The 19,556-nt window shown below is 37.1% G+C and overlaps 2 protein-coding genes and 1 long non-coding RNA gene across 4 annotated transcripts in view; 1 reads left to right on the forward strand and 2 right to left on the reverse strand.

The window, feature by feature from the left end:
* LOC148188845 (uncharacterized) overlaps nt 1–2,746 on the reverse strand; it is a 53,426-nt gene extending 50,680 nt beyond the window's left edge. Inside the window, exon 1 of the long non-coding RNA XR_015777205.1 lies at nt 2,646–2,746. This is a non-coding gene — a long non-coding RNA (uncharacterized LOC148188845). The remainder of the gene's footprint in view (nt 1–2,645) is intronic.
* Nucleotides 560–7,706, forward strand: tdo2a (tryptophan 2,3-dioxygenase a). Its single transcript, XM_042493144.2, has 12 exons — nt 560–713; nt 847–952; nt 1,077–1,167; nt 1,745–1,815; nt 2,408–2,535; nt 2,667–2,853; nt 3,025–3,132; nt 3,247–3,358; nt 3,590–3,647; nt 4,926–5,005; nt 5,371–5,461; nt 5,803–7,706. The coding sequence occupies exons 1-12, from the start codon at nt 679–681 to the stop codon at nt 5,954–5,956; spliced, it is 1,221 nt and encodes a 406-aa protein (XP_042349078.1). The 5' UTR covers nt 560–678; the 3' UTR covers nt 5,957–7,706.
* ctso (cathepsin O) lies at nt 7,195–19,048 on the reverse strand. Of its 2 annotated transcripts, XM_042493145.2 has the most exons (8): nt 18,742–19,046; nt 16,561–16,666; nt 16,261–16,385; nt 12,937–13,104; nt 11,593–11,714; nt 9,626–9,789; nt 7,920–8,012; nt 7,195–7,789 (listed from the first exon to the last, which is right to left on the reverse strand). In XM_042493145.2, exons 1-8 carry the CDS (start codon nt 18,943–18,945, stop codon nt 7,755–7,757), a joined length of 1,017 nt encoding a protein of 338 aa, XP_042349079.2. In that variant the 5' UTR covers nt 18,946–19,046; the 3' UTR covers nt 7,195–7,754. The 2 variants fall into 2 exon arrangements, with proteins under 2 accessions (XP_042349079.2, XP_042349080.2); XM_042493146.2 differs by lacking the exon at nt 11,593–11,714 and having other exon boundaries at nt 18,742–19,048.
* Between the last annotated feature and the right edge of the window lie 508 nt (nt 19,049–19,556).

Below are 19,556 nucleotides of genomic sequence, written 5' to 3' on the forward strand. Positions count from 1 at the left end.
ACCAATTTTTGCCTTTTTCTGCATCAATTTAATGTGGAAATGTCCCCCCCTGCGAAATCTACGTCAATATATTGCCCAGCCTTATTTAGAAACCTCCAAAGCGATTTAAAACAAACAAAAAAAAAAGAGAAGTGCATATCAGGTTTGCTAGCCAGGACATCAAATCTGTGACGCCTATACATGTATGCATAGGCCGTCCATGTTTGACTCTTACATAACCGACTTTGTACACTGAGAGACACATAGACATAAACAGCAGGCGCTGGAGAGTAAACAATAAAGATACCCTGTGACCAAGAAAGCAACGTGCCAAAACACACTATCTATTCTATAAAAATAAAGGTCTCACACAATAATTCCACGTTTATAGTCTCATATATTTGATATTACCTGAATAAAAGTGTAACGTATTCAGTGTCTCTTGTTTTTTTTTTTTTAATATTTGAAAAGTGTCCTGTGACTGTCCTTTTGGCAGGTCAAACAAAGTCCACGAGGTGGTCCTGGTTTAAGATAAACAGCTCTGTGAGGCAAATAGAGGCGGGCCGGATGATCGCTGCATCCTCATGAGTGATTGGATGAGGTGAGACTTTAAAAATCTGCATCGCGTTGTGGACAATTTTAGTAAATATTAGTCGAGGAAGAAGAACACATCTTTGCTGCAACCGATTTGGACAAGTCATGAGCGGATGTCCGTACTTTGAGAAGAGGCATTTGTACGTTTAATTTGTCATTGCAACTAAAATAGGGCTCTAAAGGATTTTTAATCCCATTTTTATTTCCTTTTTTTCCCCCATTATATGAAAAAACATCCATTAACAAAACGCCTCTTTTCTCCTGACACTGCAGGTTATTCAAAAACAAGCCTCCCAAAACAGAGGAAGACGAGGATGCCGCTCAGGCGGGAGATAACAAGGCCAGTAAAGGAGGAATCATCTATGGAGACTACCTGCAGGTAGAAAACAACACCTATCGCACCTATCAGTCTTTGTACCCTGTTTGTTTAAAGTGCCGAAATGTACATTTGTTTTCAAATGTGTTCATTTAAGTTAAGTGCTTCATTTCTTTTCAACCCTCAGCTCGACAAAATAGTCTCAGCACAGGTGTTGCAGAGTGAAGTAAAGGGTAATAAGATCCATGATGAGCACCTCTTCATTGTCACCCATCAAGGTAAAAGTGGCTTTATAGTGTTTGAGAGCCCGTTTTATTTGCAGAAATAAATTAGTTGTTTTGAACTTGTCTAAGATAATTTATTCAGGAAACTTGTTTTTTTTTTGTTTGTTTGGGGCGGATTTACTTCGATTGCAATACAGTTCCACTTTATAAAAAAAACTTTTTAAAAGTGTTTATTTTAAATTATTTAGTTAGTTTATCGACAGGAACAATTTGAATTAACATAGTACAACTTCAGCCTGTTACAAACAAGCTGCAGTAACTGATGTTTCACACATAGAGATTATTAGAGAGATCTTTTGCTAGTCTCCAACTCCTAATTAGGCTTTTAGTGAAGAAAAAGAAAAAAAAAATACCAAAGTTACATACAATCGCCTGCATACAAAAAAAATCACACTTTGATGTTCTTCTAAAATGAGAAGAAAAAAAAAAGGTCACCTGAAAATATAATGGAAACTTTTTAATTATTTAAATTAATTTTTTTAAGTGTATTTAGCCCTGACTGCTTACTGACCTGTTAATGCTGTAATATTATACTAAAATGTTAATAATGCTATTTTTTTTCTTTTTTTAGCCTATGAACTGTGGTTCAAACAGATTTTGTTTGAGCTTGATTCAGTGCGAGATATCTTCATCAGTGGCCACGTAAGTAACATTTCTCAGATTTATTTATTTTTTAATTGTTCATGAAGACAGGAGGTAAACTGAATTAAATATAGAAAAGTACATTTTGAAGCTTTTAAGTACCATTTTATAGACAGTATTCTGAAGTAGAGAAGAACATTTTGTACCCCTAAATTCAGATATTTTAGATGCAAACTGACAGTGTTTTAATTATGAAATCATGATGTAGAATCATAGAAATAAATTAAAGGGAAAGAAAATCTTCACAGGAGAATATTATGATAGTCAGATCTCACCGCCTCTGTTTAAAAAGCAGTCATATTTAATAGGAATAATTTGTTTTATTTAGTCAGTCTGGCTTTGGAGTTCAGTCAGAGAAAAATAAGAAATTTTGTGCATCACCAGGCCGATGATCTAAATTCAAATTACAGCAACAGTTTTAATTCATTACTTAGTTTCTTGGAAAAGGGGCATGCATTAGCTTTATGAAATAATGATGGAAAAAAATCTAAACTAATTATTTCAGTAATTATCTTAGATTTTGTTTTCATGTGTCAGGGTTTGTGCTCAGAAAAGTTTACTTCTAATCATTTCCTTTAATGTTTAACGCCAGGTCAGAGACGAGCGCAATATGCTCAAAGTCAACACTCGCATCCACAGGATCGTGATGATCTTCAGACTGCTGGTCGACCAGTTTGCCGTTTTGGAAACAATGACAGCCTTGGACTTTTTCGACTTTAGGTGAGCTTATAAATAACTCCAGGTTCTTTCTACTTCAGCTCTTAAACTTTTACAAGATGCACTCGTTCATGGTGGTGCACTCTGATTTTGTTGTGTGCATGCGTGCTTACTTGTGTGTGTTTGGTGCGTAGGGAATATCTGGCTCCGGCCTCTGGATTCCAAAGCCTCCAGTTTCGGATCTTGGAGAACAAAATCGGGGTCCCGGATAACCTGAGGGTACCATACAACAGACGTCATTACAGGGACAATTTCAAGGGTCATGAGAGCGAGATGCTGCTCGCCACTGAACAGGAGCCAACGCTCTTAAAACTGGTGGAGGTACGTCTCACAACCACCACCAACCTCAGCTTTAAAACATGGTCAAGAGTTCATGAAATAGGGCACCTTTTTATTTTCCTTTTACAAAAACATTGTGTTTGTTCTGGATAAGCTCACCTGCTACTCACCAGGGTATAAAAGTGATAAAAACCCCTTGGCTGTTCTTCTCAGGAGTGGCTGGAGAGAACTCCTGGCTTGGAGGCGGATGGATTCAATTTCTGGGAACGGCTGGAAATCAATATATTTGATGGGCTGAATCAGGAGAAGGAGAAAATTGAGGTAAGAGATGACTCCGGCTTTCAAACAAACTTTCTTTGCGCTCCCTGGAGTGCACAGATGACTGACAGACGGCAGTTTTATTTGTGGGTTACTTTTTTTTGTCTTTTTAAATAGAAAATGGCAGATTCAGAGGACAAGGAGGAGATGATGGCTGAGCTGGTCAAACAGAAGGAGCTGTTCACGTCTCTGTTCGATGAGAAGCGTCACGACCATCTCCTCAGCAAAGGTGAGCGCTTTATACAAATTTTACAAATATGACTCACTAAATAAATGTCATAACACAGCTTTTGTCAAGGCTTTACATATCTGTGTTTATAGTTAAATTTGTACTTAAACTTTTTGATATACTGTGCATTACTCTTTGAACTTTAACATTTAGGCTTTAGATCACAAAATGATTTAAATAAAAACAATTAGTTTTACTTTATTAGTAATTTATTTTGATTTTGCTGACAAGGTGAGAGGCGGATCTCTTACAAGGCTCTCCAAGGTGCCCTGATGATCTACTTCTACAGGTATGTGGTTTTTACAGCATTTCTTGAGCATTAATGGTGCAGTGATCCAATGTCACATGGGTACGGAAGACAATTAGGGCCACATGTAAATTTATTTAAGTTTAACGACCCTAAACCAAGCAACAACCTCTAGTCTGAAAAAACAAACAAACAAATAAACAAACCAAAAAAAAAAAAAAAAAAATAAAAAAAGGCATCGCAGAAATGCCAAAAACTGCAGTATCTCGAATGACCACATGAGGCTGACGAAAAAAAAATGAGTCAATCCCCAGAGATCCTTAAAATCTACACCAGAAATAAAAATGTTTACGGCCTGGTACAAAAATCAGTTTTAGTCTCTATGGCTAGTTTCTACAATCATGACAAATGTACAGGGCAAATTCTTTTATTCTTTTAATTCACCCATTTACATTTTATTAAGGTTTAAAATGGCGTATTTTTAAGGGCGGGGCTGACTGAGTGACAGGCTCTCTGTCAATAGTCTCCTTGTATTCTCAGTTAGCTCCACCCTCTCGCTTAAATATGGTCATTTCTGGCTTCAATAAACAAAATTGGCGACAGCAGAAACGTGGGACTCGAAGCTTCAAAATGGCAGTCCACAAACCAGTGGGAGACGTCACAGTAGCTACATCCATTATTTACAGGCTGTGAGTCAGATCCAACCCTCCACAGCTCCACCGTCTTTGTCCAAATATGTTCAATTCTGGCTCCAAAAATATGACACTCGTGCACTTCGCACATTACTTTGACTGAATAGCTGCCTGTATTTGTTAAAGTCTGTCAGTAGGTGCTAAATTACCTGCCTTTTGTTTGTTTTTAATTGTGGCTGTATCATTTTGTGTCTGATTTTCCTATTAAAAATTTAAAAAAATAAAATTCTGGCTCCAAAAAAACTAAGATGGCAACAGACAAGATGCTGAACTCAAGGCTTCAAAATGTGAACGCACAAACTGACGATTGAAGTCACAGTGACTGTGACCATTATTTTAAACAGTCTATGCACTAAACTCAGAATTCAAATACATTTTTCACATGTGGCATTAATTGTCTTCCTTACAGGAGACTCATTAAGGCTTCACAACACTAAACATGAGTCATGACAGTCACCGTTTGGTGATAATATGAAACTGTAACATAAAAAGTTAACTACATTTAGGGTAATAAGCAGATGATAAGACCTCATTTTACAACTTCTGTGAACATCCAAATGCCACTTGATTTTTTTGTACAAGATTAGTTAAATAAATAAAAATACTAAAATCTTTTTTTACCTTTCAGGGAAGAGCCGAGGTTCCAGGTTCCCTTCCAGCTGCTCACATCCCTCATGGATATCGACACCCTCATGACAAAATGGCGATGTAAGTTTATGTAGCATCCATGTAAGTGGCTGCATGTACTCACTAGTGAACAAGAACAGAAAAATGTGCAGGGAAAAAAAAAAAAAAAGGATAAGTCTACCAGAAACCACTGCTTTCATATTTCGCCCAAGGGCAGAGCTGGACTAACAAGGGAGTTTACAGAGCTAAAGTTAGGTCAGGACCTCAGAGGCAGAAGAATCTTATAACATCCTCCACGCCTGCTGATCAATCCAACTATCTATTCCCATGAAATATTTTTACGCCCCTACGTCTCACTCATGTCTAAACAATTTACAGCTCAAATGAAACATGCAGAGCCCAGGCATTGCTCATATCACAGAGGATGTTTCTACCTTTTGTTTCAGACAATCACGTATGCATGGTGCATCGTATGATTGGCAGCAAAGCCGGCACGGGGGGTTCATCCGGCTACCACTACCTGAGATCCACTGTCAGGTATGTATGCTATAAACTTTAACCTGCTGATTAAACCTTTAACACTGCAAGTATCTGAGACACTTCAGAGTTAATTTAGATAAGGACAGGACACTGCTACTCTGTGCTTATCTAAATTAACCTGCCATATGGTCACTTCTTTCTGACATGCACAAACTATACTTAAAAAGTCAATTTCAAAGGATGCACGCCATGTTCTTCATTCTGTATCAGTTACATTTTGGCAGCAGTTTAATTTAGCTTTTGTCCTTCGGAAAGTGCAGTGTGCAACAAATGCATGATTATAGTGTGAGAGCGCATGAGTTCAATATTAAATAAATTATTTTCTTTTTTCCCTTTAGTGACCGCTACAAAGTGTTTGTGGATCTGTTCAATCTGGCAACGTTCCTGGTGCCTCGCGACTGGGTGCCCAAACTGAATCCCAACGTTCATACGTTTCTCTACATGGCCGAATGCTGCGACAGCTCCTACTGCAGCAGTGAGGACTCAGACTAAGGGGGCGTATCAGTCGTCTGTTATGGCTTCCTTTCTTTCTCTGTAACTGACCTAAAAACAGAAGATCCTTTACACAGCTGAAAAGTTTTAGCGGCAGGTGCACAGGTAAAAATAGGTTGCAATCAAAACATGCAAAGAGGAACTTATTTCCTTAAAAAGACACACAGTTTCAATCTTTTAAGCTCACATATGCATAAGATATGAAAGCCCATAAACTAAAAAAAAATCATTTTCTCAAGAAATTATGGCATTTCCAGCCTAGTTGCCAAAATAAAACCACAGATATTTAATATATATCATATCAACATTTCTAAAGAAGATTACATGTATATGAGCTAAATTTCCTAAAAGGAGGACAAGGGTGTGGTGGATGGTGTGACACCTATACGAGGCGGTTGTCTTGCAGCAGATAGAAGCAGATCACATTTAGAAACCAATAAACAACAAAAGTTGAATTTTTTTTAGTGAAAGTTTGGGACATTTCCATCCATGTTCCGGCAACCAAACCGAGTATTTTATACCAAAACATGTTTTCCCAACATAAAGATTTTTTTGCACCTTAACCTAACAATACGTTAACGATCGCGTTGCGACACAAAAAAGAAAATCTAAAATTGAAACAAAGTTTTTATGTATTTAACACTCAATTACTACATTGGATGATGAGAGAAACTGAAACACTCAATAACATGGCAATTTTGCAGCATTTTGCAATTTAATTTGGTGAGTTTTTTTTCTAGTTAAAAAAAGATTGAGTGAAACGCAGCACATGGAGGGGGTCATTTGACCCGTTTGACTATCTAAACCACCAGAATATCCATTAGGGAGAAACATTTGATACCATGATGGTAATATTATTATAATAACATATTGTGTTCATTTTAATGTCACGCAAGGTGACAAATATCTCTTTTCATCTCACTGGGACACTAAAAGCAGACCAGATATCCCACAATTATGTTAACAAAGAAAAGAACAGCAAATTGCCAGTTCATTAGTTACATAAGGCTGCAGCGCCGAGGTTCACACACCAGAGACTTGTGACCCTGAATAATTCAAATGGCCAAATTAGACTATTTTACCCTCATTTCTAATCTTGACCGGCCACAAAGTACAGCAGATGGCTCCTTGATAAAATTTGCTTAGATGTTTTCTCAATACAATTATGTAAATTCACTGCGACTGACCTGAAAGCAAATGGATCAATAAGCAGTGATCAAACCGGTGGCGCCGATGGGTTTTTTTTTACTAACGCGTTATCTTTAATGTCAGCATGAGGAAGCAGTCCAAGAGGGAACCATTTCAGACTAGAGGATATATAAAGGTGTATATATAAATGACAATAAACCTCTTTATCAACAATCAATGTCAACATCTAAAGTAGCGACAGTAGTAACAATTTGCACAGCACAATATATCTGTACATAATGTTAATAATGTAGTTGTGTAATAATGTGTTTTGTATAGTATGCTCTATGGTATTACATCAATTTTGTTGTGTATTTATGCAGTGGTTGATCTCTGTATACATAAATGTAAGGGCCATATCACCCAAAACATGTATCTACCTTATGTATTTGCTAAGATAAGTTTTTTTTGTACAGTGCATGTATTCTTGTTTTATTTTTGCAGTGTTGTGCATGTTGATTGCTCAGGTATGATCCAAGACTTATCAGCATATAAAGTGATTTATTTTGTTTTGGTGATGTAACATGGTGACATTTCAATAAAAAAACATTATTTAAAGTGACACTTAAAGTAAACTGATTTAGTTTTGGTTGCGATGAACACAATCTTGTTAAAGGATAACTGCCGCCACAGAATCTGCAATACCTGTGAAGAAAAACAACAACAAAAAAATCTGGATGTGGTATTAATCCCTGACGGGATAGTGGGCAAAGCAACATACAAGCACCAAAGCAGATATAAACAGAAATTTACGAGAGGCAAAGATCATACTTACCACAAACGTTTCCACCAATTTTTATATAAACATAACCCTCATCGCCCCACGAGGTTCCCCAGGAGTTCTGCACAATCCAGTATGGTACATCCCCTAAGACAGACAACATGCATTTTACGATTGAATTATTTACAGGGTAAAGGAGTACTAGGTGTGTGTGAGAGAGAGAGAGTGTGTGTGTGTGTGTGTGTGTGTGTGTGTGTGTGTGTGTGTGTGTGTGTGTGTGTGTGTGTGTGAGCGTGTGTGTGTGTGTGTGCGTGGTGCAGCTGCAACCACTTTAGACTGTTACATAATCAGTCATATCCTTGTGTAATACCCACAAAACACAAGTGTGTGTGAAATAATTCATGATAAGAAACATAAAATACCGCCGAACTATGTCAAGAAATAAACAGTGAGGTAGCATTTTACCTCATTCACACAAATAGGATCATCTTGTATCTTCAAATTCGATCAATTCACAAACTTTAAAACATATTTTTAAACTTATTATTCACATGAAAACCTAAAACACAACCGTGCCAATGATCTGAACCACTTTCCTGAGAAATCAAATAACATTGTGTAAAAAAAGAGTGCACACAAGACATGTTTACCAACCCAGCTACTCATTGAACACTGTGTCCCAAAAAAACAGGACAAAAAAGGAACAAGGTGAAATAATGACAAATCTATACACTCTATGTGTTTTCCCAATAACTGACTTTCATATAATCGCTTTCAATTCTTAACTCTCTTAAAACTACAGAGTATAGACACATTATATGTGTATATATTATGATATTACTCAATTGGAAGCAATTACGTAATTGGATAAGAGATACATGACAATTTTTGAGGCTAAAAAAGAAAGATATGGTTTGCTCTACAAGGACATAAAGACAATATCAGCTGTGTATGGCAGCATTTCATTAGATTTCTGCATAACAGCTGTGAGGTTCTAGTACTGTTTGTTTTCAACATTTGCTGTAGACTCTAAACTGAAGGCGCGCACACACACACACACCTCTATTACTGTTTTTTCATTTTATTCTTTTAATGTTTGGTTGTTGTTATGTGGGCCTGTTATTATTTCATACTAGGTTTTATTTGTTTATTTTCCATCTGTTTTCCTGTACTTTTGTATACCTTACTCTGATAATTAAATGTAAAAACTAGGTGAGGAAAAAACAAAGAAGATAAACACTACACATTTCCCATCAGTGCAGCTCTGCAGTTGTACTTTCTGCAAGGATTTTTTTTTTTTATTTTAGAAATTGGTGCTAATGTCTTCTAACAAGATGTCACTACAATATCAACACAATTACAAAACTAATACACCTTCATTTTCACTGGAAGTGTGTAACAGATATTTCACTTGATTCATGAAAATAATGATGTCGGGGCTCAATAATAAGCTTGTTAAACAGCTAACAGCTTGTTAAAATATTTGTTTCACTCCATCTCCTTTTGTTTTAGTGATTGATTAGGGAAGATGAGACTCTGCTCTGTCGCAGCAGCAATTAGTGATTAAGACCGATATATTTTTACCTGAGAATTTTGCCTGGTGCAACTTTAAATTACTTTCACAGACTCTAGGGGTTGTAAAACTTTCTTGACCTAAAAAGGTAAGTGTTAAGCTCAAGTAAAGTATAAAATCCCAGCTGTCTCTCTGAAATTACGATTCATTCTCATCATTCTCATGCCTGTGTAGTGACAGCATGTACCAATAGTGTTGTATCCAACAACCAGGACAGCATGGTTTGACCATTGGCTGGAGCAGTGGTGCTGGATGATTCCACCCAGGTAATCCTGCCAGCTGACAGCATCCACGACAGCAGCCAAGGGGCCGCGCTCCACCAGCTGACCCATCATCGCCTCCTCTTGACCACTGAGGAAAATTAACAGAAAAATTTACTCATGAGGCAACAAAACTGGCACTAGTTTTTGAGGCATTGTCATGTAAACTATATGGCTAATTCAGGAGGGTGTGAATTGTGTCAGGATACACTCTTCCAGCAAGATACTGCATGGAGGTTATTATTTAAATTCAACGTTTCACCGGGCCTATTTTGCACCATTTTCTCCGGATCAGCAGCTCACCTCTCTCCTCTGTTCTCATAAAATTGGTATTTTCCTCGCTCTCTCTGTTGCACATATGCAGGCACCCTCTGCCACCCCATCTTGTCCTTTGAGCAGATGATTACCACCGGGGATAGCTGTGATTCCCTCCTCTGCCAGGTTCATGACATAAGGGGCCAGGGAGTGTAGCTCTGTGCCAAAACTATACTGAATAAAGCTGTTTTGCACTCTACTCAGGGTGAGGTGAGGTCTTGTCTTGTTGAAACTTTATGATCCTGTTTTTCTTTTTCTATGCAGCAGTAAAGATCTGGCTTATGAGCCCCTTAACCCGGGAGGTTAAGACACCCCCGTGACCTCGGAGTCTCCACCCCGCACAAGTGTCTGATTTCAGCAGTTTGATGCACTCGATGATCCAGCACTCTGACCTTCCTGGGGGCAGGTCAAAAGGCGCATTTTCATAGTGTGATCAGACGATCGTTGAGATAAAGAGGCGTTTTAGTAGAAGCGTGACATTGACATTTACTGGGTTTTGAAAACAGTCGTATCTTTCCTTTGCTTTCTTTGCTTTAAGAATTATTAAAAATACTACACTGTCAAATGTTATAAATAACAGGGTTAATACACATTTTTACCAACACATTTCCATGACTTTGAGGCAAATTTTAAAGACCATGCATTCTCTGAAACAGCCATTGATACTCCTTATCGGTTCTTTTTCATTACTATGTAAAGGCATGTCGAATCATTTTTTAAAGCACTCGGTAGGGACTTAAGCTTTTCATTTAGGCTTTGAGGGAGGGGCATACAACTTTAAATGGCTGTATTTTGTATTTATTTTATTGCTGATTTTTAAAGAAAAAAAATTGACGATTTCTTCTTCTTAAACACCAAAAATTACACCATCTATCACAGCCAGAATCTGTAAAAATGGTCCTTGAACATGAATGAATGTGTTATTATACAGGTTCCTAAAACAAAACTTCATGGATTTTCCAAAACTTTTTAGGATAGGTTTAGTTTTCCCAAAGTTTCCCAGGCCTTGACATTGCTATTTGCAAAAGTCCATGAATTTTCCAGTTGTTTTTTTTTTTTTTTTTTCTAACCATACATACACTAAAATAAAAAGCAACATACAGTTCAAACTGTATGCAAGAAGAGAATCTAAGAGAGAAAATTATAATATTTTAGGTTGGCAATGTATTAATCTCAGAAACTCTGTTAACTTAAAGTTTAAACTGCATTGACGCTGACAGAGGACCGTGACCCTCAACACCATAATGCAATAAAAATAACAACCATTACAAATGCATAAGTGTGAGTCATGATCCTGTTCAATATTAAATAAAGATCTAAATCATTTTAACTCAAGGTAACCATGACAGTCACTGGGAGAAGAGTGGAGAACCTCTGTGCTACTGGGCAATCCATGTCTGTGTTGACTCAGTAAACAATGTGGTCTGTCATTGCGTAGGACCGAGCCCCCTCCGCTGGCCTCTGTCCTTGGTACGTTATGAAAACCACTTTAAAATTCCATGTGATTTTACCCAAATATACTGCTGTTAATTTTTACCCTTTACTGCTTTGAGAAATCTTGCAAAAAACAGTCTTTTACCTGAAATCATGTGCAGTAAAATTCTTCACAGAAACACCGCCATGTGACTGAGAGAAAAAATGGCAGATTCCCGTCTTGGCCTTGTAGGGATACTCTGAGTGAGGAACCAATTTCATTCTGGTCTAAAAAGAAAATAGTTTATCTCAGTGAGTGTGTTACCTGAATGCAAAATATCCATTCATCTTGTTTATGAAGGATCCTGGCACCGCCACTTTCCCAATGCATGTCTGACGAGAGACAGCAATCGTATTTTGCTGACTGCCTCCACTATCTCTATCTCGCTAATTAAAATGCTAGACAACATTACTGGATTTTTAGCTAAAGCAAAATGGACATATCTTCCTGCAGGATTACTCTTTCATAAACAGTCACTTTGGGAGCGTTGAGGTATTAATTATATCACTTGTAGGTAAAACATTGGGAGTTAATTCTACCTTTTCACTCATTTCAAACCATTAAGGAAGCATCAGTTCAAAGGTAAGCTTGGTATTTTTCAACCTGGACCCTATTTTCCAAGTGTTTATGTCCAAGTGACAAATAGGAACAATATCTGAATCTGGTCGCACTGGGAAGTGGCGAAACAGGCTTCAGTGTCGCTATTCCTTGCATGTTCGCACCATCAGTTTACATCCAGTAGAAGTTTGTTTTTGCCACTGACATGTTCAGATTATTATTTTAGGTGTCTTAGAATTTATGGAAAGGATCCCTACAGAGAAAATCACTTTCAACACACCCACCAGACTCCATTTAAATTAACTGTAATTAAATGTCATAAAAAAACACTTCATTCAAAGTTGACAGACAAAACAAAACTCAGAAAAGTTGTCTGTTCGTCTTTCCACTGTTTGAACAATAATAAACTCTGGTTTGGTCAGAATAAACCCTTAATCTATCAAATTATATGTGGAAATTTGCTGACAATACACAAGGTAAAATTACTGTCTATTTTTAATAGAGTGGTGAGTTTGACAATGTCAAATTTGGGTTTCTGGTTAAACAAAATGGATCTTACCCTTAAACAAAAAGGTCAGTCTCTGTAGGGATCCTTCTATATTTTTTCCAGACACTTATAAAAACAATTTGAGCCTGTCATTTGCAAAAACAAGCACTTCTGTTGGATGTACTGACGATGTAAACATGCCCCGAATGGTTACACTGCAGCTTGTTTCATCCCTGTCAGCTACAGTGGTCACGCTTAATACTGGACTGACTTTAAAAACTGCTCTTTCTCATCACTCACTTAGACAAAAACCATGAGAATGTAAGGTCCAGGTAGGAAAATACTAAAGTTAACCTTTAAAAACATGAAAAAAGGCATGAAATCGTGTAAAAATATCAACATACTTGCTTTAACCATTTCAGGGTCCTGAATACAGAGCCTCCACTGCAGCCTGCGTTTTGGTAGGAGCAGTCCAGAACCTGCTGCACACTGAGCCGCTCCAGCTGTGAGCCTCCTATAGCATGGACGGACTGCGTGGCTCCGACCACACTAAACGCCCAACAACTCCCGCACTGCAAAGGTAAAATTACAGTTATAAGAGAAAAGCAGAACTACAAAGGGAAAGGTTTAAAAATCATTTTGGACTGGAACCAAACTATAAAATAAAATATATTATGATACTTAGAGGGAGAAATTTCCATTTGCTTATCTCCATCAAAACAGAGGTTGGTGTCTCGCTAAAGCAGCAGGATTAATACATTTTTTTCCAATCTCTGCTTTCAAAATCAATGCTTTAATTCACCTTGAAAAAACTAGTATCAGACGAGCACAACATTTAGATAAGTTCAAATGGGGTTTGGTGGGTAGAGCACGGACTAAATCTGAAGGATATGTTCCAAAATAAACAGTTTTTGGATGTGATTGCATTTAGAGTGAAGCCCATACTTTCTTAAACTTGAATCCACAGTAAGCGTGGATGTTGTATACGCTGGTGAGATGATCTGACTCGTCTGAGTGAACTGTTTGTTTTCTGCTGCCATCTACTGACAGAAACACCTCAGGTATACTGAGTCCTGAGGAAAATCTTAATTTCTGCTTCAGTTACAGTATTTCGCTCTAAAGGCTGAGGATCATTTGGGATGTTTTAATAGCAAAAGTTGCTCTCATACTACATATGTCATCTATATTGCACTGCTTTCCTGAAACGAGTCCATTTGGAGGGAAAACATCCAGTATTTCATTATGTAAGAGACTGCATCTTTTCCTGAATAACATTTGCACGGGCAATCTATTCTCCAAACAACATCCGACTGCTCTCACTTCACTTGCTCAGCATAAATTCCCATAAATGTGATGAAAACCTGAGCTGCTCGTGTAAAAATCCAATATTTCATTGCTCAATATGGTTCCAAAGCTTAAAATCAATACTGAAACCAAAATCAGTCATTATTGCTTAGACAGGAGGTAAGTATGCGCTGAGTATACAAAATACAAGGACCATCTGCTCTTTCCTTCACAGCAAATAAATGCATTTGAGGTATAAAAAGTGGAATCAAGATAAGGGAAAACTGAATCAAGAAGAATTTATGAGATGTGAGTGGTTTGATATTTTGTGTCTCTGTGCATGGTGCTGCATTTTATTTTCTGCTGTGGAAACACACCCCAGGCAGGTCCACGGACAGCACCAGAGGAGAAGTAATCTGTGCAGAAAAGCTGCAGAGGTAGGTGAGTGTGGTCATGTACACACTCCGCCTGAAGTGCTAAGTCTTACCGGATTTCAAGAGAACAAAATATATGTTATGGTGTGGGCTGTTTGCTGTACGAGGGTATGTCTCTCCCTCAGGACAACAGTTTCACAGTGAAAATGTCATCCCCGATGGCGAGTTGGCTGACTAAAGAGATAAAGGACGGAGGTGAACCTTCGCGAGGACAAGCAACAGCTCCATCTCACTAAAAGTCAAACTTAATGGCCTAGTTTGTCGGTTGACCATTATTAAAAGTCCCCCTCCACTCAAAAATGAGGTTTGCTTGTTGTTAACTGCACTTGGATGTTTAACCTTCACTGTGCAGAATGATGCATGTGCTGACTTTGACACTGGAGGGTTGTTTTTAAATTAATCTGCTGAAGGAGGAACGTTTCTTTGTTCTCACCCTAAATCTGTTTCACATGTGCACGCCTACTCGTGATTTTGAAAATATCACAACAGATCTGAAAGCCAATCTCACTGTGTGATGGAGACTTAAAGTCAAAAGTGCAGTTAATGTGCATCTGTGGTGAAAACTAGCAGCTGCAGTTTTCACTTCTTTAATGCACCAGAGTGACTTTTTGAGCAACACATCTCTTCATCAGATGAGACTGACACTGCGAGACGCCTTCTTGAATAAGTTTTAGGGAGAGATTCATAAGAGATTTTTCTGGTTAGTTTTTTTTAATTAATTTTTTTAAAATTCTTAATTATTTATATTTTAATGCACTGGGTATTTTTACTTTTCGTACTTTAAGTAGATTTTACATACTAACTGTGTGTAAGTTTGGCCTCTCCTCCCTGCCCTCCTTGTTTGCACATTGTAAGCTTCTTTTATAAGAACATTACATCTGTTGTAATGGAAAAGCAGATATTTCAGCTAACAAAGCTAACGGCTGGCAGCTACCCAGCCGACAGAAAACAAGCCAACTTTGCGCCACTCTTCATCCTCCTTCTCTTGTTCAGTGCTGCATACCAGTGAAAGTAAACGCTAACCCCAAATATACTCTCGTTTTGAGACAAGCTTTGCCTGCTTGGCGATTCAGCTCACAATGTCTCTTTTTTTTGGCGCTGTGTTTGCAGTTTTTGTAACTTTTTCCTGGATGTGTGTTCCTAAAACCTGATTACTACCTTTTTTATAAGGTCTGACCTCACCTGCCTGCTATTATTGGCTGGGATCTACACACCCAAAATGTCCCACACACAGCAAAAGAAGATAAAAATAATTTTAAAAAAACAGGCAACATGCTGAGTCTCTGCAGAGAAATACACCATCACACACTTGTTCTGTAGTGGGTCATAAGTAATGATTGAGGGGGATTGCTTTTGTATGAGTCTTAACATTTAGTATATACCTTTAATGTTGAACATTTCTGAGTAAATCTCATATCAGGCTCAAATTATCATCCCTGGCAGAGTATTTTCATGTCTTAAAACATACCTGAAGAGGATCTTAAATAAATCGATATTCCTCTCTGCACCGCAGGAACAAGGACTCTCCTTCAGTTTGAGGATTTATCACATCCCCATGATTTTGATTTCAGTTTCAAATCTGCTTTTCTAAAAAATATTTTCTTAAAAACTATAAAGTCAGTCAAGTATTTGTCTTCTTTGTGCATCCAGAACTGTGATTGGCTGTTAAACACTATGATATCACAACTAAATAAGAAATTACTCTCTCTGTTGCAGCTACACATACAAATAAAACTGACGCTGTAAAAACGCTTTCCAAAAGTCTCACTGAATTATTTATTTTGATAATGTCATTTCTGAGGCCAGTTAATGGTACTCCTATGCATATTTTGGTTGTCATTTGCCCACCTGTTTGTTGTGGCATTTTTTTGATTGCTTAATGATAAAGCATGATTTAATAAGAAAAATAAATAAGATTCAGTGAATGTAGCTCAACTGTGTCTCAGCACACAAAGGACATTCCTACTTACACAGTATATTCACTGTATACTGTATCTCTGAAAAGCTTACCGCCTCTTGGCTCTGGACCGGTGCCACCACTGCTTTGTCCCTCCAGTCAAATCTGGCTGGGAGCCCCTCTGTCTTCAGTCCAGAGAAGACAGGAGCTCTGTCAGCGCTCGCTCGCAGGTAGAGATCTGTGGACAACATGCACAGCTCAGAGTCATCTCTGGACACAAAGATGCATGTAAACAATGACTGTGCAGATCCAGCCCAGCACTCAGGGGGTAAGCTGCTCAGTAAGTTTCCACTGGACAGGTACAAAATAACTGAATATATTTTCACCTGATGTGTGACAAAACTTCAACTTACCTCTGAATTCCTTCTGTGAGAGGTCGGAGAACCGGTTGATGCCATACTTGGCAGACTGTGGGTCTGTGGAGAATGAGCTCAGGTGTGCGTGTCGCTTTGTAGCATTCTGCAATAACAGACAAGTGGTCAAGTTCAACACGCAACATGTAGGCAACTTAAATCATCAAATTCGGTTGTTAAGGTAAAAAAATGCATGCTTCAAATAAAACACTGACAAGATGAAAAACAAAACAAAAAAATTAAAAAACCCATGCAAGTCTAGATGGACTTAATTTCCTTGATAAAACAACACGAGTCTGAAAAATATACCACAAGCTATCTAAATATTACTATTTGATCTAATTACAACAAAGTACATTTACTCGAGTAAAGTCTTTGTACTTGACTTTAGTATTAACATTTTATGGTATTAACTCTTCCACTGCACTACATTTTCAGAGAGAAATATTGTACATTTTACTCCACTAAATTCGTGTGACATTTATACCTAATATTTACTTTACAGATTTAAATTTTACAAATCATATAATCAGTGCTGACAATTAATCAAAAAAAAAAAAAAGTTGTTTAATCTAGTTAAAATTAACCTCACCTAAAACTGCTACAGCATTAACATGCTGCTTAAATTAGTCAGTTTATTAAGTACACCCATAAAGCTAATGAGGTCTAATACAATCTAACAATGAACTCTATGTGAAGTTTAAAATGTTCAGTTTTCAGTTGGATCCCTTTTAAGTAATACTATGTCCAACACATTTATATCATCGAGAGTAGAGTAAATAACAGAAATGTCTTTGAGTATAATGCAATACAATGCAACAGCACCAAACACTTAACAGCCTTCAAAGGCTTTAATCGATACAAAAATCAAAATAGGTTAAAAGATGTATTTCATAGCTAGTTCATCACACCTGTGTAGTGTTACCTTGCAGTACCTGATAAACTGGTAGTGTGTATATTAATAAAGACATCTGACAGTAAAGTAATTTTAAGTTTACTTAATTAAAATTTTAAATTTCAATTTAATTTTAAAACAACTTTGCAGAACAGTGGTCACAAGTGTTGATGATGGGATGACAGCAAATGTTATGTAACTAATTGCATTTACTCAAGTACAGTACACAACTTCATTTGAGTATTTGCTTTTCATGCTACTTTATACTTTAATTCCGCTATATTGTTGTACTATTTACTTCACTAAATTTATTTGATAAGTTTAGTTACTTGTGACTTTGTTAAAATAATATTTGTGCATATGAAGCATAAAAAGAGTTTATAAAATGTGTTTTGTTCAAAATAAATTTAGCAACTCAACAGTTTATACAAGTGGAGCTGAAACGATAAACTAATTAATCAATTAGCCAAATGACAGAAAATTGTTTGACAAATACTTTAACTAATTTTGATAGCTGTTATTGATACATAAAATTTCCCTTTCATGAAGAAAATATTTTTAGTTCTTTTCTCTTTTTCATTTATTCATTTATTTAGATTTGATGCGTTGGGTATATTTGCTTTTCATACTTAAAGTATATTTTCCATACTACCTTACATACTTTTGTTCTTACAAAACTTTTACTGTGAGGAGTTTCTTCAAAGTGTCTCAAAGCTTACTGAAGTAAATGAACTGCATACTTCTTCAGTTACAGCTAAATAATAACCCTAACCCTGTCACACAAAAACATGTAACTAAAGTTTGTTTGCATTACCCAAAATTTACCACCAAGCCAGAACTAGTATTATGTTTCGTTTTGTTTGATTGTTTTTATTCATTAATTTAAATTTTTGTAGGAAGACAATTGTGTTATTTCTCCTTTCAAAATGCATTTTGCTCGTGCTCAAACTTGAGCTATTGGCCTAACTATCTCCAGCTAAATGTAATTTTAAATTAAAAGACATGAAATGGAGGACTATTGCTACATTTTGGTATAATTATTTTTCCCTAACCTAGTCTCAGTCCCTAATTCACTGTCATATGATGCATATTAATCCAATTAAAACTAACATATTATTTGTAAACACTGCGGTTTGTACCTTCATTTCCTTCATTTACATAAGTGGGCGTCGTCTGAGGTGGCACGCGCTGCCGTTTGTTTTTAAGCGTGCGTAAAAGGTTACGAGTGACGACAAAGTTTTTCTACACGTTTCCTGTTTATGTGAGAGTTGGTTTGTGTCTCTTACCTGAAAATAGAGGAGGCGGCGGTTAAACTCCTCGCTTTCGACTTCAAACTTGCGGTGAAACTGTTTCCTGAACGAGTCGAAATCCGCCGCGGAGCCATTTAACTTCGTCCGGGTCTCAGCCGAGCTCACATTTTGACAACTCAGAGGACACACGGCTGTGGAAACGGCCGCGAGAACAATTAAACACGGATGTCCGCCCCTCATTTGGCAAAGAAATCTCGGTTAAAAATATTCATTTTGATTGAAGAGGGAAGTAAATTCAAAAGTCACGTTGGCGGAAAAGGGGAGGTGATATCTGCAGCGCATGCGCAGAGATCAAGAGCCGCTTCCTTGGAAACAGAAAGTTTAGTAACATTCATAAAGAGGAGACACTGCGATCCTTTTAATGTTATTAAAAATAAATATCAACACAACTTAGTGTGAAGATTAGACAAAAGGAGATGATATTGATTTTGATATTCATCATTGACTTTGTATTTTAGTTAGGGACTGTGTGTTATTTATCAGAGCAGGGGGATAACTGGGATGTAACTTCGTTTTTTTGTTTTTGTTTTTTTTAATTAATTATATATAAAATTATTATTATCATTATTTTTGCAGATGCATGACCCTCCCTTCAGTATTACCCACTGTTTTCAACAGTCCCTGGTTATTATAAATGTGACCTTAGAGATTTTGTTTTTTTGTTTGTTTGTTTTCATAAAAAAAAAAACACTTTTTAAACCCACATGTGGGTTTGGGGGTTTTAAGGATCTTAAAAATAAATACAAAACACAACCATTTCAAGCTAAATGCCTCTCCCTTAAGCCAAATTG

This window comes from Plectropomus leopardus, chromosome 8 (assembly GCF_026936395.1).
Source record: "Plectropomus leopardus strain MGB_pleo_1.0 chromosome 8, ASM2693639v1, whole genome shotgun sequence".
NCBI lineage: Eukaryota > Metazoa > Chordata > Actinopteri > Perciformes > Serranidae > Plectropomus > Plectropomus leopardus.

Bases quoted from the DNA above. Each gene is read 5' to 3' on its own strand.
- tdo2a (XM_042493144.2), top strand. From the start codon at position 679: ATGAGCGGATGTCCGTACTTTGAGAAGAGGCATTT. The intron at 1,816-2,407 runs GTAAGTAACATT...GTTTAACGCCAG, and splicing joins ATATCTTCATCAGTGGCCAC to GTCAGAGACGAGCGCAATAT. The intron at 5,462-5,802 runs GTATGTATGCTA...TTTTCCCTTTAG, and splicing joins TACCTGAGATCCACTGTCAG to TGACCGCTACAAAGTGTTTG.
- ctso (XM_042493145.2), bottom strand. From the start codon at position 18,945: ATGAGGGGCGGACATCCGTGTTTAATTGTTCTCGCGGCCGTTTCCACA. The intron at 16,667-18,741 runs GTAAGAGACACA...CTGTTATTGCAG, and splicing joins GCCGCCTCCTCTATTTTCAG to AATGCTACAAAGCGACACGC. The intron at 8,013-9,625 runs GTACATGCTGTC...TGTCTGTCTTAG, and splicing joins TGTTGGATACAACACTATTG to GGGATGTACCATACTGGATT.